The sequence below is a fragment of the Talpa europaea genome (genome assembly GCF_964194135.1).
Source record: "Talpa europaea genome assembly, chromosome: 7".
NCBI classification, from domain to species: domain Eukaryota; kingdom Metazoa; phylum Chordata; class Mammalia; order Eulipotyphla; family Talpidae; genus Talpa; species Talpa europaea.
In genome coordinates, this window is record NC_140074.1 from 92298248 (window position 1) to 92322593 (window position 24346).

General features: G+C 52.5%; 2 protein-coding genes and 1 pseudogene across 3 annotated transcripts in view; 1 reads left to right on the forward strand and 2 right to left on the reverse strand.

The window, feature by feature from the left end:
- The window catches only part of LOC311173822 (large ribosomal subunit protein eL27-like), a 754061-nt pseudogene that overhangs the window by 444629 nt on the left and 285086 nt on the right, over positions 1-24346 (reverse strand). The gene's annotated exons all lie outside the window — the stretch shown is intronic.
- On the forward strand, positions 2574-10196 carry LOC311172703 (polyunsaturated fatty acid lipoxygenase ALOX15B-like; the record flags this gene model as incomplete). Its single annotated transcript, XM_084236240.1, has 14 exons — positions 2574-2720; positions 2811-3033; positions 3672-3753; positions 4002-4124; positions 4202-4314; positions 5626-5798; positions 6467-6619; positions 7333-7527; positions 7611-7697; positions 7812-7981; positions 8958-9079; positions 9180-9301; positions 9384-9545; positions 10017-10196. The coding sequence occupies 14 exons, from the start codon at positions 2574-2576 to the stop codon at positions 10194-10196; spliced, it is 2052 nt and encodes a 683-aa protein (XP_084092366.1).
- Positions 10322-21583, reverse strand: ALOX12B (arachidonate 12-lipoxygenase, 12R type; the record flags this gene model as incomplete). Its single annotated transcript, XM_084237022.1, has 15 exons — positions 10322-10501; positions 10678-10848; positions 11049-11149; positions 12738-12859; positions 13341-13510; positions 13818-13904; positions 14143-14346; positions 15445-15588; positions 15819-15991; positions 16324-16427; positions 16657-16779; positions 16892-16978; positions 17096-17177; positions 20089-20293; positions 21437-21583. 15 exons carry the CDS (start codon positions 21581-21583, stop codon positions 10322-10324), a joined length of 2100 nt encoding a protein of 699 aa, XP_084093148.1.

Below are 24346 nucleotides of genomic sequence, written 5' to 3' on the forward strand. Positions count from 1 at the left end.
CTGTCTCCTTTCCCGAGGACCAATAAAAGTTTAAAAAAAAAATTTTATTTTACAACGTTTAACCTAGCAAACCACTCCTACTGTAAATTCCCATATTTATACAAAAATATGTTTGCAGTGATGTTCTTTGACTATTATTTATAATAGAAAAAAAATTAAGCTTAAATGCCCATCAGGAAGGAAATGTTGAATTAAGAAACAGCCCTACTATAAAAAATATTATAGCTGTTAATAAAGTCAATCTATAAATGCTGACATGGAAAAGCATCCACGGTGTATTGCTAGCTAGGAAAAACAAGTCACACAGTGATTAGCGTGGTATGAGCCCTTTTTAGTCAAAAAAAAAAAGAGGTATAATTATGTAAATCAATACAAATGTCCAAAAAAAGGATACATCACCACCTCTTTGAGAAAGGGAGTAGGATTGCACAATAAGGAATAAGGGGAGAGGAGGAGAGGAGAGTAGGAAGGGAAAGAAATGGGGGGGAAGGGAGAATAAAGAGCCATAAAGAGAATAAAGAGAGAAGAGAATAAAGAGATCTATTTGACAGCCTGGTATACTTACAGGGAACAATCTCGTTAAGAAAAAATATCAAAGCTGATAACATCAAGCTGACAAATACCTGCCACGCATTCAGGGATATTTACTTACCTAGAAGAATGCACCATTGCTTGATTTTTTTTTTTAATTTTAAAACGTTTAACCTAGCAAACCACTCCTCCTGTAAATTCTCATATTTGCACAAAAATATGTTTACAATGATATGTTTATATCACTTGCGACTGGCAGACATGCAAATTATTTCTGCTCAGTAAAATCAAAACAAAACCCCTCAAAGGTTATGTTTTATTGCTCTGTACATTAGCTAGTTTTATACCTACCCCAGCAATCTATCCTAAAATTCCTTTATAAAATTGCCTATAAATACGAAACACTACGTGATTTGCACATCAAAGACATCTTTACAGACACATCACCCAAAGCAGTAATAGTGAAGGCAAAGATAAACAGCTGGGACTACATCAAATTAAAGAGCTTCTGCACAGCAAAAAAGACAATAACCAAAACAAAGAGAAACCCCGCCAACTGGGAGAACATTTTTGCACCCAACACTAATGATAAAGGACTGATCACAAAAATCTGCAAAGAGCTGATGAGACTCAACAACAACAAAGAAAATAATCCAGTCAAAAAATGGGCAGAAGAGCTAAAAAGAAACTTCTCTGAAGAGGAAATGCAAATGGCCAACAGGCATATGAAAAAATGTTCCACATCACTTGTCATCAGGGAAATGCAAATCAAAACTACCATGAGATACCATCTCACACCAGTGAGAATGGCACATATTAAAAAACTAGCAACAACAAATGTTGGCGAGGGTGTGGAGAAAAAGGAACTCTTCTGCACTGTTGGTGGGAGTGCAAACTGGTCCAACCACTGTGGAGAGCTGTGTGGAGATTTCTGGACCTACTAAACATAGAGCTTCCATATGATCCAGCAATTCCACTCCTAGGTATTTACCCAAAGGACACAGAAACATCAATTCCAAAGAGCACCTGCACCCCTATGTTTATAGCAGCACTGTTTACAATAGCTAAGCTTTGGAAACAGCCCAAATGCCCAAAAATAGATGACTGGATCAAGAAGATGTGGTCCATATACACCATGGAATATTACTCAGCATTCAAAAAAGATAAACACATGCAATTTGCAGCAACATGGATGGCGCTGGAAGGGATCATGCTCAGCGAAATAAGCCAGAAAGAAAAAGAAAAATACCGGATGGTCTCACTCATAGCAGGAATCTAGAAAACTTAAATAAGGGACCAGGACAATGAATAACTATAAGAAAGTGAAAATCAAAATCAACTAAAAACTATGAACCAGAGACACTTTTAGGGGGGCGGGGGCGGGAGGGGAGGGATTGGGGTCAGACTGGGGGGGGCTGCAATTGTATGGGGAATATAAAAATAAAATTTATTATTTAAAAAAAATAAATAAAAATAAAATTGCCTATAAATAAATATGCAGAAACACCCCATACTTTCCCCAGTTGTGATATCGTCTGACATTGTCAAGTGTCCCCTGGACTGCAAAACCCCCTCAGTTATGAACCAGCGGAGAGACCAAGGGGCGGAGGCGCCCACAGTTCTCTCTCCGCATTTGGGCGGGGCTGGGGTGGGGGGTGCTGGGGGGTGTGCTGGGGGTGGGGCGGAGTCTTCGGGAGGAGTAGATGGGCGTGTCCTCCGAGCCAAAGGCCGCTCGAGTGCCGAGAGGCGGAGGCAGAGTGGCACAGTCACGGGAGCTGAAGAGGGACTGCCGCTCCCGGCCGAGGATTCGGGCCAAAACGCGCGCTACGCTGGGTTGAGCAGGGATCCGGGGATCCTCTCCGATTCCCGCCCGCGCTCCCAGGGGAAGGGCTCGGGAGGGGTGCTGAGGATCGCCTCGCGGGGGGTCGGAGAAGCCTCCCCAAGGCAGAGGTCACGGGAACGAGGCCAGGTGCAGCGCGCCCCGCGCCTCGGCGCCTCGGGGTGCCCCAGCCAGCGCTCCCAGGGCCCCTCCGCAGCAGGCCATGGGGAAGCACAGGGTGCGAGTGGCCACCGGCTCCTATCTGGGTTCTGGAACCTGGGACAACGTGTCAGTGAGCCTGGTGGGACCAGCGGGGGAGACCCCAGCGCTGAGGCTGAACAACTTCGGGAAGGATTTCTGTCGGGGCGCGGTGAGTACCCGTGCTCTTTGACCCGACCCTCCGCTTTCTACCCCGCTCTACCCCACTCGCCTTCTCCCTCTTCCTCTTCCCCACGCTCAGGAGGAGGACTTCGAGGTGACGTCCCCCCAGGACGTGGGCCCCGTGCTGCTGCTGCGCGTGCACAAGGCGCCCCCCAAGCTGCCTCGCCCGCTGGGGCCCTTGGCCCCCGACGCCTGGTTCTGTCGCTGGTTCCAGCTCACGCCGCCGCGGGGCGCCCCTCTCCGCTTCCCCTGCTACCAGTGGCTGGAGGGCAGCGAGGGCCTGGTGCTGCGGGAGGGGGCAGGTGCCGCAGGGACTGGTTGGGGAGGATATTGGGGGCCGGGGGGCAGTAGTGGTTTGCCGTTGCCGCCACAGAGCTCAGGAGGAGGAGGAGGCAAAGGAAAAGATGACATTTAAGGGTGACACAGGGGCAGGGATGTTTGGAGTCATGCTTATTGGTTGTGGGGGGACTTAGTGGAGGGGTCAATGGAAGAGGAGGGACAAGTGGTTCTGACAAGTGGATCACATGGGAATGTATGTGGGAGGGCAATGAATGGAGGGAAGGGCTGAGGGAAAAAGAAAGGGACAGTGAAGCAGGGCTGGGAGAAGGTAGGCAACCGGCACCCAACATGGGTGGGGAGGCTGGCTGTTACCCCTCCTTTCTCTTCCTTCTGTCTCTGCTCTTTGGCCCCCTCTGGCCTCAGCTGTTGCCTGGGCATCAATGAATGGAAGGAGGCTGCTGAGGCAGGGTTTGCCTGGGATGGAAGGAGTGAGCAGGGTCTTCTCCATGCTGGTGGAGATGAGGTAAAACTGACCAAAAGCCCAATGGCTGACCCACATTCCAGCCCAGAGTGTAAGTGTCCCAGGTGTAAGGAAGGGACAGGATATGCTGGGATGCTGGGGATTGGAGGTCGATCTCTGCTCAGTCTGTCTCTCCCGCAGCCACACTCATCTGGCAGGACAGCCACTCTCTGCTCTGTGCCCAGCGCCAGGCAGAGATTAAAGAGAGGCAACAGAAATACAGGTGAGCAGCTTGGTGGTCCCTAGAGTTCCCACTTTTTAGTTCTCTGACAACAAAAGGCTTTCCTTGTTCCTGCTTACTAAGGTCAACCAAGTCTCAGATCTGACCAAGGACAGCAAGACTATATGGAGCCCCAAGTTCTGGCACAGCCCTCCCAACCCCATGAACTCCCAGTCCCAAAGCCCTCCCTGCACTACCAGGCCCAGGACCCCAGCCCTTTTCACCTCCATCTCCATCTCTGGCCTTTATAGGTGGAGTGAGTTTTTCCCAGGGATACCCCGCTGCCTAGATGCCGAAAACCTCAAGGAGCTTGATCCCAACCTTCGATATTCAGTCACCAAAGATATCAGCCAAAAATTTCGCCTCATCTCCCCGTGAGCCTGCCTGTCCCTGAGGTCTCCCTTCCAACCCATCTCTCCCAGTCGGTGCTATTTGATCTTTCTTTCTGCAGGAACATTGCCCTGAAGCTGAAGGGACTGCTGGACAGTCAGCGGCCCTGGAGAAGCCTGGATGAGATCAAACGTAGCTTTGTCTTCCCCCAGTCACCCGTGTCAGGTCTGAGACGTGAGGAAAAGCAGGGGGCTGTAACAGGGTCAGTGGGCTCACAGTGGTCACCTTGTAGGACTGACAGCCAGAAAGCTAGAACTGGAACATTCTGGGATCCATAGGTCTCCCGCCCAGCTGTAGTTCCCTCTTCCCTTTTCCTTCGTAGAGCCCCACTCAGGCTGGGAAGAGAAGGCACGCTTTCTGTCACCAGGGGTTGCCAGAAGGGCTGGCTGCTGGACAGGGCTGAGGGACTCAGGGGGAAGACCCAAATGTCCTCCCTTGGGATGAGCTAAGGCCGCTGTTCACTGAACCATTCTCGTCTACCAGGGTTTCAGCAAGAAAGTAACTTCTAACAAGTCCAATTCTTTGTCCATATTCTGGCACAAGGGCACCTTTTCTGCCTCCTCTGGACACTTACAACCTCTCCCCTGTAGCAAGTCAAGCTCCTAAAGCTGGTAAAATTAAGTAAGGGCCTAGGGGCCCGTTTACTGTCCTCTGACTCCATAACTATATCTTCAGACCGTCCTTAAAACTGAGTTGTTCTGACCAGCTGAAAATATCTGCCCCATGAATATGATCAGTAAATTAGGGAGGGAAAGACCAAGCAGAAAGATTTTTTCCTTTCAAAATTGCTGCTTCCTGGGTGGGGGCCTCATCCTCACACACAGACCTGAAAACCAAACAAAATTGAAGGATCCAGGAATTTCTACCCTCTAATATCTCATCCCTCTGGGGGCACTGTGAGTTCAACAGTACGTTCTGGCCTTAGGTTCAGACTACATTTGTTGAACCTCAGTTCAAAACCTAGCACCAGCATGACCCAAGCTGGTGCAAATACTTTTTGAAAGATTGTTCTGGCTTAACAAATTACCCAGATGGTCTCAGGGCAATGTTGCAGAAAAATAGGACATGGGCTTGGTGAGTTTTAATAGGGAATTAGAGGGGACTCCCCACACACAAGTGTAAAGGCCAGGAAGGAGGGCCTCTGTGGTAACCAGCATTCCTCAGTCTTCTGACTTTCACAGGTTGGACTAGAATCCTATATGCAGTCTTAGTGCACAACACGGAGCACCTGACACTTCCCCTCAAAAATGGGTGGGGCAGCGGGAGTCAGTGACTCCTCTGGACAACCAAAACCTCTAATCCCTTGTTCTCTGAGAAACCACTTGTCATTAAAGTCATCCAACCAGTTGGGGTAGGAGAAGGGGAGCATCAGGGAATGACCTTGGTGAGAAGCTGGAGGTCTGAGCCCTCAGAATGGTGCAGTGCTCTGGGTGGGTGACTTGGGCCCTGGAGACCAAGGTGACCCTCCCACACCCACCTCTGCAGAGTATGTGTTTGAACATTGGCGGGAGGACACCTTCTTTGCCTCCCAGTTCCTGAATGGCCTCAATCCGGTCCTGATCCGCCGCTGTCGCTGCCTCCCAAAGAACTTTCCTGTCACTGATGCCATGGTGGCCCCGGTGCTGGGCCCTGGGACCTGTCTGCAGGCCGAGCTGGAGGTGAGAGGCAGAGGAGCCCAGCTGCTAGGATCCCAGCCTCTTTTCCCGCCCCTTCCCATGCCCCCAGGTGCCCAGGCTCCCATTCCTCCAGGTCCCATGCCCCTTCCACCCAGCCCGGGCTACCGTCATCCCCTCCCTCTCTGCTGAGCCTTTTTCAGGCTCTTCTCTGAGTCAGTGTCTCCTGCTCATCACTGCATGCAGGGACAGTGTTCTGCCCCAGCAAGGGCTGAGGGGGCAGGGCTGAGTGGAGAATGCTCTCGTGCTCCTTGGCAAGGATCAGTGCATTTGGCAGGCTAGCACAGCTTGGAAACTTGGGCTACTGGGGATGCCCAATAGCTGGTGGGCTGATCTCTCCATCTGTGGACTACTAGAATGGGATGTGTCCACCCCCCGGGAAAGTGCCTGCTGCAGCCTGAGCACTGTCCTCCGGCAGGACTCCCTTCTCTCTGTCCTTGAAGCGGGGCCTGACCGCAGCAGACACGCCTCCAGTACTTGGTGTAGAACTGGAGGTGGCTCTGGGCTGGAATGACCAACTGGTTCCAGGGAATGAGGCTCCTTTAGTGAAATGCTTTTGGGTTTTGAGTAACTCCCCTCCTTACCCCTAGCCCTGGAACTACTGGGTTGTACCCTCCCTCAGCCCCCCTGGTCCTCTACCTCCCCTCCCCTAGAAGGGCTCTCTGTACCTGGTGGATCATGCCATCCTCTCCGGTCTCCGCCCCAGCATCATTAACGGGCGGCCCCAGTTCGTGGCTGCCCCCCTGACCCTGCTGCACCAGTGCCCTGGCGGGCCCTTGCTGCCCCTCGCCATCCAGGTCAGTAAGGTGGGTGGGCGGGGAGAGCCTTTCACACCTCCTGGATAACTGGAAGCTTGCCCCCTCCGTGCTGCTGTTCAAATGCTAAACATCACAGTTCTAATCCTTCCCAGCCCCTCCTTAACTTGCTTTTCCCCTAGTTTTTCAGCTTAGTCTTCTTTGCTATCTGTCTTGATGGAAAGGTGGTGATACGCAGTGTCAGAAGATAAATCGCACTTTGACATGGGATTCAGAATCCACTCCACCGAGTGATGCACTTTTGACCACTTGATGTTTCCAACAGTTACTCTTAACCCCTTCAGGGAGGCATCTTCCTGCCCTTACTTCCCACCCTTTCTGTTCCTGCCCCACACAACTGGGGACCTGGAGGGCCTGGGGCTGGTTGGCTTCATTTCTCTGCCACTCCCTCTTTTCTCCCCTTGTACTAGAAGTGGCCTCAACGGGAAACAGGGTGCTCACTGTGTGAAGTCACTATTCTAAGTAATTTCACCGGCACTGACTAAATCTTCACAATAACCCCTAAAAGAAGGAATTATTATCATGAACTTCATTTTACAGATGAGGAGCTTCAGCCATAGGCTGTCCACTCTCCCAGAGACACTTGTAGTAAAGGAGTTGACCATGTGATTTGCTCTGTGAACACAGTGACAGGCTGTACTTTCTGCAGCCAGTTTCTGCCTGATGCCCACGCCTCCCTGTTCACCCAACTCCAGCTCACTCAGACACCTGGTCCAGATAGCCCCATCTTCCTGCCCAGTGATGCAGCTGAGGACTGGCTCCTGGCCAAGACCTGGGTGCGCCACGCTGAGTTCCTGGTGCATGAGATGATCTCTCATCTGCTTCGCACCCATTTTGTGATGGAGACCTTTTTTCTTTCCATGCTGAGGCAGCTGCCCCTGTGCCATCCCATCTTCAAGGTAGGGAAGAGCCCTCCCCTCGGCACCTGGGGATGTGGGGGATTTGGGGCTGCTCACCTAACCTTGACTCTGGTTCTCCCCAGCTGCTCATTCCTCATTTCCGCTACACGTTCCACATTAACATCCTGGCCCGCACGGGACTCTTTGCACCAGGAAAGCTCATTGACCAGGTCAGGCTCCTGGGGGGCCTGGGTCTCTGCAGCTGGCAGAAGGAGACTGGAAGGGGTGAGGTTTGGTTCTGAGCCCCCTGCTCCTGGCTGCAAAGGGCTCTCTGCTCACTACAGTCAACATCACTGGGACGAGTGGGCAGCCTGGAGCTGATTGCCAAGGGACTGGAAGTTGTCACCTACCGCTCCCTCTGCCTGCCCCACCAGCTAGCTGACCGAGAGGTTCAGGACCTCACCCACTATTACTACCGAGATGATGGGCTCCGGATCTGGGCAGCCATAGAGAGGTGAAACTCCCCTGGGGCTTGAGGGCCTCACCCTAACTACATCTCTTTTGGTTTGTTCACTTCCCCCACCTTCCCAAAGACATTGTTTTTTCATAGCCCCTTCCTGCCTCTTCTTCTTCCCCAGCTGTGTGACCTTGGGCAAGGTCACTCAATCTCTCTGTATCTGCTTCTTCACCTGCAAATGGAGCCAGTAAGAGCACCTACCTATTATTATTATTAGGATTGAATGTAAAACCCTAAGAACAAACCTCAGGTGAATAGGAAGTGTTGTCTGGGCAGTCATGATTAGCAGTATTCACCCCATAATCTCCATATTGCCAGGTTTTCCTTTCAAGCCCAGTTCAGGACAGGACGCACCTCCACTTGAAGTCCTGAAGGACTTCCCATATGAACATAGCTGGAGCAATGGCTTGTGACCCTACTGTGGAGGGAGGCGGAGGCCTTGATGAGTGAGGCAGATCCAGCTCCATAGGCCCTTTGGGAACAGGGAGGGGAGAAGTGAGCCCAATCTCCCAGTGCCACACCAGAGGGACTAATCCTTCCCTTGGCTCTAGTGCCAGCCAGCAGCAGTCAAGAGTGGAGTGGGACTGTGGAGCCCTTGTGTTGTCTGATGGGATGATGGTGATTCAGCTGTGACTATAGCTATCTATATCTTTAGATTTTTTAAAATCTAAATATATTTTCTAAGGTTTAAGTGTTGGCCATTGATTCAACTTGAAAAAGAAACAAACATAAAACCTTGGCAGCTGATCAAATCACATCTGCAGACCAACTATGGCTCTCAAGCCTTCAGGCCCACCTGGGGCTGCCAGCCTCAGCTTTGAAACTCAGCTTGATACTACATACTCAGAGTGGTTGGCCTTTTCCTTCTCTGGCCTCATTTTCCTCCCTCTTAGACAGCTGATCTCAGTGGCCTCTTCCAACTGGGCAGCATAAGCTCTTAACTGTTAGTCACCGACTACTCCTGGATTCCCAGCTTTGTGTCCGACATTGTTGGCATCTACTACCCGGATGACAGTGCAGTGAGCAGAGACTCAGAACTCCAGGCCTGGGTCATGGAGATCTTCCAGGAGGGTTTCCTAAGCCGTGTGAGCTCAGGTGAGTTGATCATTCCTGTCTCCTGTTCTCTAGACCCCACTTGCCCAGGGCAGCTGCCCCATGGGTTTCAACACTGTTCTCTCCACCTGATCCCCTCTAGGGGTCCCTTCCACCCTGGATAGCTGTGCTGCCCTCATTGAGTATCTCACCATGATCATCTTCAATTGCTCAGCCCAACATGCTGCTGTCAACAGCGGCCAGGTGAGCCAGTGCCAGATGAGGGTAAGCCAGGTTACAGGAGGAATGGGCCTTGCAGAAACACTGGCAGCCCAGTACTTACTGAGTCTGGGGGGGTGGGGGTCAGTTTGAATTCAGTGCCTGGATGCCTAATGTTCCCACCACCATGAGGCTCCCCCCACCCATCGCCAAAGGCCAGGCAGACCTGATTGCCTCACTCCCCGAGGTCAACGTCACATGCCACGCCCTCGTGCTCTTCTGGGGTGTCAGCAATGACACGAAGGACACTGTAAGCAAGGCCCAGGTGGGAGTGGGAGGCCTTAGGTTCCAGGAAAGTGGATAGGGTGGGGAAGGGGTCTTGGGGTTCTTGGAGGGTGCACTTAGCATAGCGCCTGGAGTGATGGAAGCTGCTGGGGGTGTGGTTTAGGGTAGCACTGTTTCCTATTAGCTGGAGTTTAGAGAGCTCTAGGTTTCCAATGAGCATGGTTTGGGTGTGTATGGGATGGGAGTTCTGGTAGACTGGACTTAGGGTCATCTTTTGCTTAGGTGGATGGGTAATTTATGTTTCAAGTTGGATAGGTCTTGGGGGCTGCATTCCTAGGTAAGCGGGTTTGGGTGGTTTCTGGCAGACTAGGGACCTTGGATGGTCTGGGTGCCTAGGTAAGGAAATTTATTAGATGGGCTAGAATCAGGTTGGGTTGATAAGGGGTTGGAATATCTCCAGATGTGAAGTATCAGCCTTCTCTCTTGCCAATCCCAGCGGCCCCTGGGCACCTACCCTGATGAGCACTTCACCGAGGAGGCCCCGCTGCGAAGCATTGCTGCCTTCCAGAGCCGCCTGGCCCAGATCTCAGGGGTCATCCGGGAGCAGAACCAGGGCCTGGCGCTGCCCTACACCTACCTGGACCCAGCGGTCGTGGACAATAGCATTGCCGTGTGAGCACATGGTGTGCCTGATGCCCCAGCCCACAGCTGCACCCCAAGTAAAGGCTGTGTGCACTGACAGATCCAGGGCTTGGGTTTGAAGAGATTTTTTTGGAAAACAGGCAGGTGGGAAGGGTCATCCTAGATAGAAATGCTGTTCTCAATCAGCACTGGGTCCAGGTAGTAGTAGGGGATGGGGAGGCACTTGTTGCGCTGGCGGATGTTTTGTGAGATCTGGGCCAGGCGCTGGCGGAGGGTCTCCATGCTCTTCCGTGGGACATCCTCCACGAAGTGGATGTCGGGGAAGTGGCCCAGGGGCCGCTGTGGACACAGAACCCCACAGGTAGGACAAAGCAGGCCCCCAATCCACCCCTGCTCGCCCCCTTCAGCAGCCTCTCCCTGCTTTCCGCCCTTGACACACCCACTTCTGTCCCGTCAACTCCCAGCCCCCTGTTTAGAGTCCCCCCACCCCACCTGCACCCAACACGCCAGGACACCTTGTCATCAGGCTCCCGGCTGAGGGTCCAGAGAACCAACAGGATGATGCACGTAGTCTTTACATCCGGCAATGTGTCCATGAAGATCTGCTGAGTGGTCAGCCCCTTGGTCTGCATTGGTGGGTTCCGCATGGATGACGGGAAGTTGGGCATCCAAGAAGTGAACTCCAGCTGGAGGTGGGGGTGGAGGGGTTCCAGGTCAGAGAACACCCGAAGTCTCTTGGGCTTAAATTGAGGTTGGGATTGAAGCAGGGACTTGAATTGAGACCCGTGGGGACTGGCCTAAAGATTAGGCTGAGATTGGGCTGGAGGTTGGGGCTGGGACTAAGGTTAGGTTTAGGTGTGGGGCATGGGATGGTGAACACATGTACCTGCCCTGTGTTGACAGCTGCATGCTTGGCAGAGCAGGTGTAAATGACAATGGTGACATATCGGATCAGCTCAGGAACAGTTTTCAAGCACGTGGGGAAGCCTGGGGAGGGGAAAGGGTAAATGCCCTGGCAGCATCATTTGTGCCCTGGTTCTGACTGGCCAGTAGAGAGTGTGACCAAGCGTAGCTCACCCTGTCCTGCTAATACTCTAAGCTGCCACATCCCTGCCCTCATCCTGTCCACTTGGCCCTCTTGTGACCACAACCCCATCCTACCCCTAACCAAACCACAGGCCTCAGGGATGGGGGTCTCAACTATCTTTCAGGTCTGCTCCAGGCACCTGCCCCAGGTGGGACCCTGAGGTCTCTTCTCCAGCAATCCACATCTCTTATGGGGGCCTCCCAGGCCTGGGGGAGGAGGGGTGGCAGAGAGGCTTCAGAAGAACCCTGGCTTTCCTGCCCTGATTCAGTACAATCCCCCATCCACTACCCTTACCTGTCTTCTTTCCGCTCCTCCTTTGGGGCTCCCAGCTCAGGGAATGACATACATCATCCTCCTGGTTGTGACCTGGGAGTCACCCTTTGCCTCCCAACTCCCACCTAGCCCCCATTGCCAAACCCAAACCAGTCATCACATCCTGTCATTTCTACCTGCCAGTTTGTTCTGGAATTCCCTTCATCCCCACAGCCGCCACCGGAGATAGGTTCCTGTCTCCTCCCTCCTGGACACCACAACAGCTTTCCAAAGCCTCCCATCTGATGCCACCTGATATTCTTACACACAAATTTGATCTCCTTTGCAAATTCCTTCAATGGCTCCCTCTGGTGCTCAGAGTAATTCCAAACTCCTTAACCAGGCTCTGCCATGATCCTTGCTCAAGGCTTCAGTCTCAGCACCATCTGGAGCCTGCCCTGCTCCCATCCTAAGCTCCAGTTGTTGGACCTGTGAGCAGCCCCCTGAATCACTATGCTCACTCTGGTTTTGCGACCTTTTCACATGCTGTTTCACCCAGAACCCCCCAACCTGTCTCTGGCCTCTCACTGGTAACCTCCCCAATGTGCAGATGTTAGCTAGATGTTAGTCATGATGCTGGAGCTCAGCTAGATGTTAGTTTGTTGCTACCCAACCCCACTCTCTACCCCCACCTCACCCCAAGGTGGGTTAGATGACTCCCTAGGTTCCTAAGGCCCCTCCCCAAATTTCCCCCCCAATCCTGCTATAGTGTTTACCTGAATGGGTCACCCCTTTGCCTTCAGCAACCAGGTCATAGGTGCTCACTGAACATTTGTTCAGTGGGTACCCATGTCCTATGGATGCTCTCCCACCCTCATTCACCTGGAACCTGCCAGCTGCCCACCAGCTCCCCAGTCTCAGCATGTTCTGCCCTTTGCTACTTGAGCTCATGCCCCATTCCTCAGTCCACAAAGGTTTATTTCTGGAATGGAGGACTGGGACCCCTCCAGGTCTCTTCAGAGGTGACCGATAGTCCCTGAGTTCAAACAGGGACCAACAGCCTGTCATGCTGTATTTCTCAACCTCTCTGAGATGCCGCTGCTCCAGGCAACAGAGAAAGTCCTGTCAAAATCCTAGGGCAGTGACTTGGTCTCCTTTAACCCACGAGGAGAGGAGACATGCTCCCGTTCCCCCCGGAAGGCCCGCCCACAGCCCTGGGTCCCTCTGGGTCCATACCTGAGCTCTCACGCTCTAGTAGGCACTCCTTGTATATCTCCTGCACCCAGGACTGCAATTCTGGGTCGCCTTCCACGGCTGTGTCACATGGGTAATAGTAGGTGATAATCTCTGTCACATACCTGGCCAGAGGACAGGGCCTCAGTCTGGACCCTCCTCAGCCATGCTTTTCCCACCTCCCCTAGGAGGTGCCAACCTTGGCATACCCAGGGAAACCTCAGGCCTGCAGCTAGGCAAGCCCTGCGGGGGCGGGGAGGGGAAGGTAGCCTGGCAAGGTCAGGAGTGCTCCCTGACAAGGGCCAGGTGAGGTGCACAGGCAGCTCAGAGTCAATAAGGGGTCTGGCCGGCAGCAGTAGACTGGGTCCAAAACAAGGGAAGAACCAATAGGGCCTTTCCCAGTCCCACCTGGTGTGTGAGGACACATGTGACAGACCTACAGGCCCCAGAGCCCCAGACCTTATTCTCTGTCCTCAAGACCAAGCCCCTGGATGGCCCCATACCCAGGCTCAGGTCCTTAAAAGCTTCCCACACCCCTCCAACATCTCAGGGTGTCCACCAGGAACGCCACCCACTGCTGCACGTCCCCTCCAGTGCGTCCCACACCTCTCCAAAGCGTCCCACACTGCCAAGCTGTCATCTCGGTAGTAATATCCCGGCAGGTCCTGAACCCCACGCTCGACGAAGTCATTGGGAAGGTAGAGACTGTCGTAGGTGATCTCTGACAGAGCCCGCACCATCACCTCAGCAAAGCCCTGCAGGCCCAGGGATGTGCCCTGTTAGGGAGGAGGCAGAACCTGGAGCTGAGAGAGTCCTGGCAAGTCCTCCCCTTGAGGACCACATCTGCCTAACACAAAGTCTAGTGAGTGTTCCTCCAGCCCCACCCCAGGAGTTCTCACAGACTGGCCAGCACACCCAGCCCCTGCCTGTGTGCCCTTCCAGACCTGGTGCCCTCTTTAACCCAACTCCTCCCTCCACGCCCCATCATGATAGAAAGGCAAGTGGCAAGCTCTGCTTTTAGTCTAACTGCAAAGCCCAGAAGGAGAGCAGATGCCGTGCTGCAGCAGAGGACAGAAGTCTTACCCTGGCAGAGAGGCCCCCCTCATTGAGGAGGAGGGCTCGCCCAATGCTGTTGATCTGGATGGTGAATCGAGTGTGAGGGATGAGGAGCTGTGGGAGAGAGCAAGAAGGATAATTGGAGAAAATTAAAGTTACCCCCAAAAGACCTCAATACCTCCATCTCTACAACATCGGACCCCCTCCTTAGGAAGTGCCACTCCACGCCCTCTCCTGTGGGTCCCTAGCTGCCTCCCCAAGTCTAACTGGAAGCCCTGTGACTACTGAGTGAGCCAGGTGGCTTTCCAAGGGCAACGATGCTTCCCAGCAGTCCCTTCATCCATGCCCATACCTTGTAGAGGGGGTGGCACATGGGAAACTGCCTCAGCGTGGCCAGGCAGAAGGCCTCAGCCATGAGGTGGGTCTCCAGCAGATGGGAGATGGCTTCGTGGCAGTAGAACTCGGCATTGCGCACCCATGTCTTGGCCAGTAGCCAATCCCATTCAGAGTCACTGGGCAGGAAGATGGGGCAATCGGGCCCAGGGGTCTGGCCGAGCTGTATGTGGGGGAGGAGGGAGGACTAAGTGAGTGTAGAAACACACACATACAAGGGTCCCTGCTGCAGGAGGGAAGCAGAGGAGAATCTGAGGAGGTAACTCCACCTCCTCTGGCTCCCAGCACACACCAGCGCCTTTCCCTCTGTCTCACATTTGCTCTTGCTGGTCTCTCTGCTTCTAGTTTCCTCCCCCTACCACTTTCTCTGTCTCACATCTCCCATTCATTCTTCAAGAACCAGCTCACAAGCTGCATCCTCTGAGAATCCTTCCTTATCTCAACTCCAAGTTCACCATGTTCAGCTGTGCAGGTTGCGCACTGCACAAGGGTACCAAGAACAAGGGTGGGGGCTGGGGTAGCACTGAAATCTAGGCTATACTGTTCCACTAACAAACCGGGAGCATCAGGGCTTGACTAATGTCCCCAGAGGGGTGCCTTCTTCTAATTTGGACATGATCCAGCTGGGAAGGAAGCACTTCAGTTCTTCCTGCCAGACCAGACTCCCAAGGCAGCAACTAAGTGTGATTAATTCAATATTTCTAAAGGAGACCTGGCCTATAGCAGGTGTTAATTTAGCAAGCGGATGATGGATGAATAGTCAAAGAGACAAATCTGAACCTCCTGCACAGTCCCACCTGGTGACAACTGAGCATATACATGCAACATGCACACTCCACACACAGGGGCTTATACACAAGTGCACCCAAGCTCGTGCCTGGGCATACAGGCACACAGTGCAGCACACAGATGTGCACATGTAGGGAGTCACCCAAAGCTTATAGACAGGGTCATGCACCAAGCTCACCACTGGACATACACGAACAGGCACACACATAAACAGAGGTATATTCTCAGATGCACACACACAGACATACACTCACACAGACACACATACTTACAGGCAGAGGTGATGCTCAATCAGGTACAAACTCTCACAAAGAGGTAGACACACAGGTACCTAACATTCAGATGCATACACACAGGCTGATCCTCTACACCGGCCCCCAGCACGCACATAGGTGCTCACATTCATGCACATACAGAGGTTCGTGAACTGGCCACACACTCACACAGGAGCTCAGGCCCACACCCCAGGCACCTGGATGGCGATGGGCATCATGTTCCCTTCAGGGCTAAAGTGCAGCAGGCAGAGGGGGGCGCACTGGTGCTGTTTCTGGCCACTGAGTTCAACAGTGGGGATGCCCTCCAAGATGCGGTAGTCGGCCAGGTAAATGTTCCCCTTCTGGAGAGGAGCCGTGAAAAGTAGACAGATCGGCACCAACCTGAGGCACCCTGGACCCAGGTTAGGGTATAGAAATCCCCACCCATCCCCCACACTCCCCGCAAGGGTTTGTCAGGGAGGACAGACAGGACGGGGTGCGGGGGAGAGGGGGAGCTCTGCAGGTGGGTGGAAGTGGGCAGAGAGGAGGAAGGCAGGGAGGCTGTGGGTGTCTCCACCTGAGCAGATCTCACCTCTAACTCGGCTTGCAGGCACGTTCCCTCTCCCAGGAACGGGGCCACCATGTCATCTGTGACGGGGAACTTGTCTGGGATCTGCGTGCAGCGGCGGAGCAGGCTTGGGTTGATGCCGTTGAGGTACTGGTACCCAAAAAAGCTATCCTCTGTCCAGTGCTCGGCCACGTACTCTGGGAGGACAGCACGGGGTCGTCACGACCCGGTCCTCCGCAGGGATAGAAAGGCATGGGGCTGAGATCCGGAAGAAAAATAGCGGACACCCCCGAGGACGGTGGGGAAAACGAAGAAAGATCCCGGCACTGGCCCGAGCAGCCGGAGGGGGCCCGGGCGCGGATGCCCAGGGGCCGCCAGAGGGCGCACCCTGCTCGCTGCGGCTTTGCTGCCTCTGCCGCGCGCCCAACCCTCTGGCCGCCCCGGCCCCCACTTTAGCACCTGTCTCGAGTTCCTCCCGCCAGAGACCACCTGGGTTCCCCAGTTCGATTCAGGGTACCCCACCCCTTACCAGAGATGACAGTTTTCGTAATAGGGAAAATTTTCTTAATGTCTTTCAGTCTCTTCCACGACCGTTTTCTGTCCAACAGGCCACGAACTTTGAAGACGAATGCCCTTTGGGGTGGGGGTGGGGGGATAGGGGTGAGTCAGAGAGGCTGCCAGGTTCTGCTGTGTTGGCAGCAGAGCTGGGTCTCAGTGTCTCTCTATGACTAGAACTGAGCTTCCATCACGTCTTAGGTTCTGTAGACCTGTCTTTCAGCTCCCTCTGCCTACCCAGCCACTTCAACCTGGCCGGCGGGAAGCCGGGGCTGAGGGACAGGAGCCCTGGCTCACACACACTCACTTGGGTCCCAGGCGAAAAAAGAAGGAAGCTGTCTTGATGAAGGAAAAGCGGAGATTTGAGTTCAGGAACTTGGTGGCCTTAATGTTGATGAGAATTGGGAATCCAGGAATATAGCCATTCCACCTGTGGGAAGGAGGGAAAGCCTTGGGTCAGGCCTCAGGGTTCTGGGGGTGGAAAGGGACAGAATCCAGGTGTTGGCCATGGCAGAGCCCACAGGGCAGCCTCAGGTACTTACTCAGGCCGGTTAGGGTTTCTTGGGACAGGAGGGCGGTAACTGGGGATGTACACATAGTTGGGCAGGCCAGGAACGAAGACCCTCCAGCTGCAAAGAGAAGCCAAAATAGTGGGCCCTGGTAGCCAAGCACCATTGCAGGGCACAGAGGGCAAAGCCATCACCAACTCCATGACCACCTAGCAGGCCCTGCCACTCTCCACTCACTGGTAGAAATCCTTCTTGGCTCTGATCTCTTCCTGTCGGTGCTCCAGTAGGATTGGGAGTGTGTCATCCGCTGTTTTCTTTCCTGTGGGTAGAACAAAGAGGAGGCTCAGGATTTGACCCCTGGTGAGGGCCATAAAGCCATTCCTCCCCCTGCCCACTTCAGGGGCCAGAATTTAGCATCTGTTCCCCAAGTAAATTCTGCAGGCCCATTGTTAAGAATGGGGAAGGCTGACCCTGGGAAAGGGGAGGTATGTCTCCCCCCCAAAATACATATAAAAGGCTTACAGACCACGTTCCTCCCTCGCGCTACCCCTCAAGCTAGGCATTCGTGCTGCAGAAAGTCCCTCTTCTAGATTCGCCTAAATGTTAATAACTACATTATTTTGTCCTTACTAGGTATTGGACACTTTCTAAACACTTAAATTATATTCATAATTTAATCCATGTAAAAACAATTTTATGAGCCAAGTGGTTACTATAAGCCCACAATCCAGTCTCCACAATTCCAAATTCCAAAAGATATAAACATTAAGTTTGCTTTTTCACAAGGTTTGCTTTGTCACATTTGTAGGCAAAGCTGCTCTAAATTTGCCTGAGGCCAGGTAGAGTATTTAACTCATTCGGTGTAATTATTCATAGTTTTTTCCACAGAAACAATAATATATTTGATTAGGGGGTGCCCCAGGAGCTATAGCACATAATATATGGTGAGTACATACAGAAAATATACACACACACTCTCATACACACAGGTTTCTGTTGGAGGAAGGAACGTGACCAGTGGTTGACCCATAGCTTGGACCCAGGAATTGGGGCTCCTCGTCCCTCCGCTGTCCTTGGAATGGTACATGCCATATGTGAGTGAATAGAGTTAAGGTCTCTATATAAACTCAAGACTCTGATGGACAGGCGTAGAGGTAAATTCCTCTCAGGGCTGTCCAAGATAAGTCTTGTAAGTTTCCATTCTTATTAAACCTGCCGCCTACCAATCTGGAATGGTCTGCTTCTTACTTCCTTCTTTCCTTGCCCTCTGTGTATGGGGGCGAGTTTACAAACCAACGATTTTATATATGTGTCTGTATGTATAAATGATATATACATATATGTGTGTATGTGTATGTCTATATACGTCTTCTAAAAAAAATATGAATTTCAAAACACCTCTGGCCCCAATAGTTTCAGCTAACCAACTATATAGTCTTGCTCATTTTACAAGAAAAAATAGTAGACATAGAAAACAGTGAACTGAGGTTTGAACCAGTCTGCTTCTCACCGCTCACCCATCACCCAACAGATGCTGAGCTTTTTCACAACATCTTACAGTGCTTATCTCATTGGATTCTCACATCAGCCCTATGAAGTAGGTCTGTTGTTAGCCCAGTTTATGATGAGGACACTGAAGCTTAGAAGAATTTGGAAATGTGCCCATATGTCCAGCTGAAATCCAAATCCATGCCAGTCTTTCTCTAGCAACCTGGCCTGGTCATCCCAGGTCAGTGAGCACCGATTGCTGCAGTGCTACCATTTTTCTTCAAGGTCCCCTTTACTACCCTCTCTCTCCTCTATTTGCCTCAACTGATAAGCTCTGGGTGAATGGTGTCCCCTGGAGTCATGTGACCCAGAGACCCAGCTCAGCTTGTCCCCTGGGTGGGAGCCTCGCTCCTTAAAGGGCCCAGCAGGTGACTCAGTCTCCTTGCCCTGGTATTGCATAGCAGCTGCCCCACCCAACCCCATTTCTGCCTGGCCACCCAGTGTCACCTTGCCTGTCCCCCACTTCCATGCTACTAAGACCTACTGCAGTGGAAAGAAGTTCTGCCTTCCCAGGGAGACCCTTCTCTTGGTCTCCCACCCTCCCCAGGCCTGCCTTCTCCCCTCCCACCTCCTTTACCCCCCTCAGGCACCATTCCCCTGCCCCAAGGGAAGGCCTTTGTCACAAGGAAATTAGAGACACAGAGGGGTGATCCCTGGGAGAGGATGGAGCTCCAGGCCCTGGGGCCCCTCAACTCTCCCCTGCACTCTCATCTACCTTGAGGGAGGACACAAAAAGCTGAGTGGGGAGCTTGGGGGGAAACAAAAGGAACAAGCTTCTAGTCCCCTGAGCTCAGGCACTTAGGACAGAAGTGACAGATTTGATGAGCCACCTGGAAACCTGAGACCATCTGTATGAATAACACGGTCTCCTACAGGAGCACACAGGAGCCTTACTAGATTGGTGGGTGGGGGAGGGGTGTGCTTTGAGAGTAGCGGTGAGTCCTATTAGAGAAATAAGGAGACATATTGGGGCAATTTGAGCAATAAAAATGCTCAATAAGAAAACCAGGGCATCATAATAAGATGCAAGACCTTCTAGTTTGAGCTAGAGAGAACTGATGAAGTAACCAGTCTTCTTAATGAAATAATACATCAGCAGTTGGAATAATAGGCCATCCTGTTACAGAAACAAAGCCTCTTGTGGTAGTAACAGAATCTTGCCAGAGTATGGTCTATGTATGTGTGGTGTGCGTGCACACTCATGAATGTGTGTGGTATTTGCATGCGTCAGGCTTATCTATGTGTGTGTGGTACATGAGTGTGTGCAGGGATTTTTCCTGCAATAGCAGGGCACTCTGTTTCACCTAGAGAGTGATCCTATCAGCGTCCTGGAGCCTGTGCCTAGGGGAGTAAGGGGTCTTTTTAGAGTGGCCAGGCGTCCCACAGGAGGCAAAGGAGGGCTGTGGAGGTCAGGAAAAGTCTGCCTGTCTGCAGTGAGACCCTGGGCTCTTGAGAGCAGGCCTGTACCTCCTTGTCTCTATTCCTCCAGGTTGCAGGCCTGAGCTGGGCCCTATAGCGCAGCAGCATCAATGGAGCATAATTGTATCAGAGTGGCAGGAGTGACCTAGGGTCCCTGTGGGGCTGGCACCTGGACAGCTTACTGGGAGCCCGGAGTGGCCAAGCTGGGGAGGCCTGGCCAGAGTGAGGGCCAAGAAGCATGGGGCAGGGTGGTGAGGGCTTGCCTGTAGCCTCCCGGAGCGCCAGAGTCTCATAACCGTCCATCCACTGGTAGGCTGGGAAGTGGTAGATGCGGCCATTGGGTGCAGAGATCTGCACGTAGTTGCAGTACCAAGGATTCTTGGGAAAGAAGGAGTAGCGCTCCTTGTGCAGGCGGATGATGATCAGCTCCCCCAGATCCTGCTGGCACTGGACAGTGTACTCGTCCACCTGGACGGGGCACCGGATCAGCTGAGCTGGCACTGGACCCTGGCTCTCCAGGTCCCCCGCAGGCCCAGCCCCTACCCAGGCCCTGCTCCTGTTGGGAGGTGGTCACCTTCCTGGGCTTCCTGAGGCTGGGCCAGGCCACAGCCCCTCCTTGTCTCATTCCCAGCTCCTGAGATTCCATCCTCTCCCACTTCCCTCCCTAGTGACCTGAGGCTGCAGGACCCAGGCAGCGCCCCCAGGCAAGGGTTACAAAAGGGTCCAAAAGGGGTCCAGGGTCTTTTAAGCCTCCTATGATCTCAGAGTGGAGAGAGGTGGTCCAGTCAGCCCCTTTTCTCCCACTCATAGATAAGGTGTAGGGATTGATGAGATAGAATGAACTACTAAAATCACATAGAAGTGGCTGAGTCTGAATAAAAATAAAAAATCAATGGCAGCAGAGAGTGCCATCCATCACAGGACAGGTAGGTACCCACTGGACTGGCTGGCCTAATGCCTTTTTAGTCACAGAGAATCCATGCGAATTTAAACCAGTTACGATGCAACATAACGTAGGAGTAAGAGTAAGGAGAGAGAAAGATGAGGGACAAGGGAGACAGACAGGGTGGGAGAGGGCTGAGAAAGAAGGAGAGAGACATGGAGTGGTGACAGAGAGGGATGAGGGAGAGGAAGAAGGAGAGAAAAAGGGAGGGAGTGAGATAGGAATGACTGGAGGGGAAGAGATGACAGACAAGAGATGAAGTAGAAAGGCCCAGGCCCAGGGAAGTGGGGAAGGTTGGAGCCAGGTCTGGGGTGAGGGGCATCCAGAGCCACCCCCAGAACCCCAATGCTTTCGGCCTCTCCCAGAGCTCCCACCTTCGCCTGCTGACGCTCTGGCTCCCTCCCTGCACACACACACCACACACACTCACATATACTCACATACACACACAGCACACACACATGCCAGAGACGCCCAGAGACGCCCAAACACCGCACACATTCATACAAACACACCACATACATGTGCATGTGTGCATGCATTCACACATGGTCCACCACACACACTCACGCATGCACATCCCACACACATTCATCCACCACAAATACCACACATACACATACACACCCCACAAGCACTCTCACATGCGCATGCACACACACACTCACCGCCCCAGTGGCAAAGTCTCTCCCAAAGTGGTTTAGCAGCTGCTTTTGGCTCTCTCCCTGCGTGCCCACGATGGTCAGTGAGATGGAGTCCATTGTTCCTGACAAGAGGTCAGTCCCCGTGGCCACCTTGACTTTGTAGGTGGCCATGGTTGCTTTTAGGAGGCAAGAGCTGGGGCTCAATCGCAGACAATGTCAGGGGGGCCACACAGGGGCCCAAGTCAGGCAGGAGAATCCGGCCACAGAGAGGAATGGAAAGGTCCAGTCTCCCAAGGTGGAGTGGTGAGGCAGTCCAGAGCCTGGAGAAGCTTCTGCCCTTGAAGGTAGCTGTGAGCAGGGCACACTGGACTGGGCGTAGAGAACTAGTAGTGAGCAGGGGGCAGGGCTGCCAGCCCTCTGGGAGCTGACAGGGAGGAACAGCGGGCAGGGCTCTGGACCTGCCTCTGAGAGGGCGGAGTAAAGATGCCTCAATTGAAGGAGCCTCAGGGTGGGGCAGCCAGTCCAGCCTGGGCCAGGGCCCCAGGGAAGTTGGGGGAGGGGGAAGGGGTGGGGGCCCTCTGATCTTTATCAACCTAATAAGCTCTTTCCCTCTGCCCGCCCCCAGGGCTGCTGCACCCTGCACCCCTGCTAAGCAGAGCCATGGGCAACAGGTTATCAACCTGGTTCAGGGGCCCTGCAAGGGGGAGGGGACAGCACAACTCACTGTCCACTTGGCCTGCCGCCATTCCTCTCTGAAATAGGGCAGGTCACAGTGTGCAAGTTCACCCATCTTTCTGCCCCAGGGCTTGGGGCCCAGAACCCTGCCGGGAAGGGTGGTGGGTGTTGAAGGCAGAGCTCAGGATCCCCAAGGCACAGAGAGCTTCTGGGAAGAGGTGATCACAGATGGGAGAAGGAGCATCTGTTGCTTCCTGGGGGCTAGGATCACCTGAGGAGGAATTGCAGTTGAATATAAAAGTGGAAGACAGAGTGAAACTAAGCTAAAGAATGGATATACAACGTGTGGTTTAATCATAGCATAGAATTCCACCCAGCAATTAAAAAAAAAAGAACAAATTTACAAGTAGACGGACGAATCTCACAAAAATTATATTGAGTGAAAAAAGCCAGATATATCATTCCATTGATACAAAGTCCAAGAACGTCACACATAGGTAATTCCTAGGAAAGTCAGAATAGCGAGCTCTTTTGGAATGGGGGTACAGGCTGGAACAAGGTAGGAAAGTAGGAGTGTTCTGTATCTTAATCTGGGTGGTGCACATTTCATCATATCTATGCTATCCTTCAGTTTTATGAAGTATTCACCCTCATCCCAAGGAAAAACCAAACAAAACAAGAAACAAAGAATGAAGCTAGGAAGAGGTTAGAATCAGGGCTGGGCTCCAGTGGAATCGGGTTTGTCAGGAAGAAGGGCATTCATTCTTTCATGCCTTCATTCATTCAGCAGATATTCAGGGAACACACTGGGTGTTCCAGGCACTGTTCTTTTTTTTTTTTTTTTTTAAAGATTTATTTATTTATACAAGCACTGGAGTACAGGTCAGAGGCGCGGGAGGGTGAGAGGATTTACCAGAGACAGAGCAGGGAGCAGAAAAAGCAGAAGATCTGAAAACACTGCTGAGGGGAGCATTGGCCGAGATAGTAGAGGTCTGCAGCGCCATGTGGGTATCTTCCCTGGCTGGGAATTGAACCTGCGCTGCAGACGCTGACAGCCTCACAGCACTGCGCTCAACCCGCTGTGCCACCGGGGAGGTCCCCAGACACTGTTCTAAACACCGAAGTTACAAATAAGAAATAAAATATATACTGAGAGACAAAAGTCAGTGAGCAACAATCTGTTTGCTGTCATTGTGATATTAAATACCGAGAGGAAGTGGGTGGGGTTAGGGTCAACTTTCTGTTAGAATCACAGAAGCCAGAGCCACAAGGATGGGTGCAGCGAGTGGGGGTGGACATAAGATTAGATTATGAGAGAGGGTTGGAATCCCATATTCAGGGTATAGTGCTAGGTGCCCAGGGAGAGTGAGGAGAGAGTCACATTCCTATCCCCTTTTCCCGGACCTGCCTTCTTTCCTTCTGCCTCCCAAAGGCAGCTCCTGCCAACCAAGGAAGCACCAGCTGAAGCTTCCTCCCTGGTAGCACTCTCTTTCACCATCAAGGGGAGGTGCCGCAGTGTCCAAGCCAAGTTAGAGCCAAAGGAGACTGGAATTCTAAGATGGAAAAAAATGTTCTGGAACCTTTAAGAGTAGATGAGGAATGTGGATGAGATTGCAATTTGGTTTGAGCTGAAGGACAGGGATGTAGTTGGAGTCAGGGTGTGAAATGACCTTCTTCAAGAGCCAAATTTGCTGATGTCACCCCCCCCCACTTCTTTCAGCCTCAGATCAAGTCAGTGACTCCTTCTGTTGGGGGGGGAAGGGTGTCCTAAACAAATTCCACAAACAGGTTTTATGGACCCCATCCCCACCCCAGACCAAGACACCAAGGACTACAAACCCCATAATGTCATCACCAGTGGAGTGAAGATTGTTGGAAACTGAGGGTGGAGTTAAGCAGCCAGGTTTTGTATATAACCGGACATGTGGGCCTTGGGGGTCTCTTGGTTCTTCGCAGGCTTTCAACATACTATTGGGGTTCCAGTTCAGCAGAACTGGTAGGACACATTCACCAATTTTTCTCCCTAAGTTATTCATTACCCCTTCTTTTGTAAATAAACTCTTTTTTTTCTAAAGATTTATTTATTTATTTTTAGATGTATTTATTTATTTATACATGCACAGGGTACAGTCAGAGGCGTGGGAGGGTGAGAGAATTCACCAGAGCCAGAGCGGGGAGCAGAACAGGCAGAAGGACCGAAGTACACTGCTGAGGGGAGCAGCGGGCGGCAGGAGAGGTCTGCGTGCCATGTGGGACCCT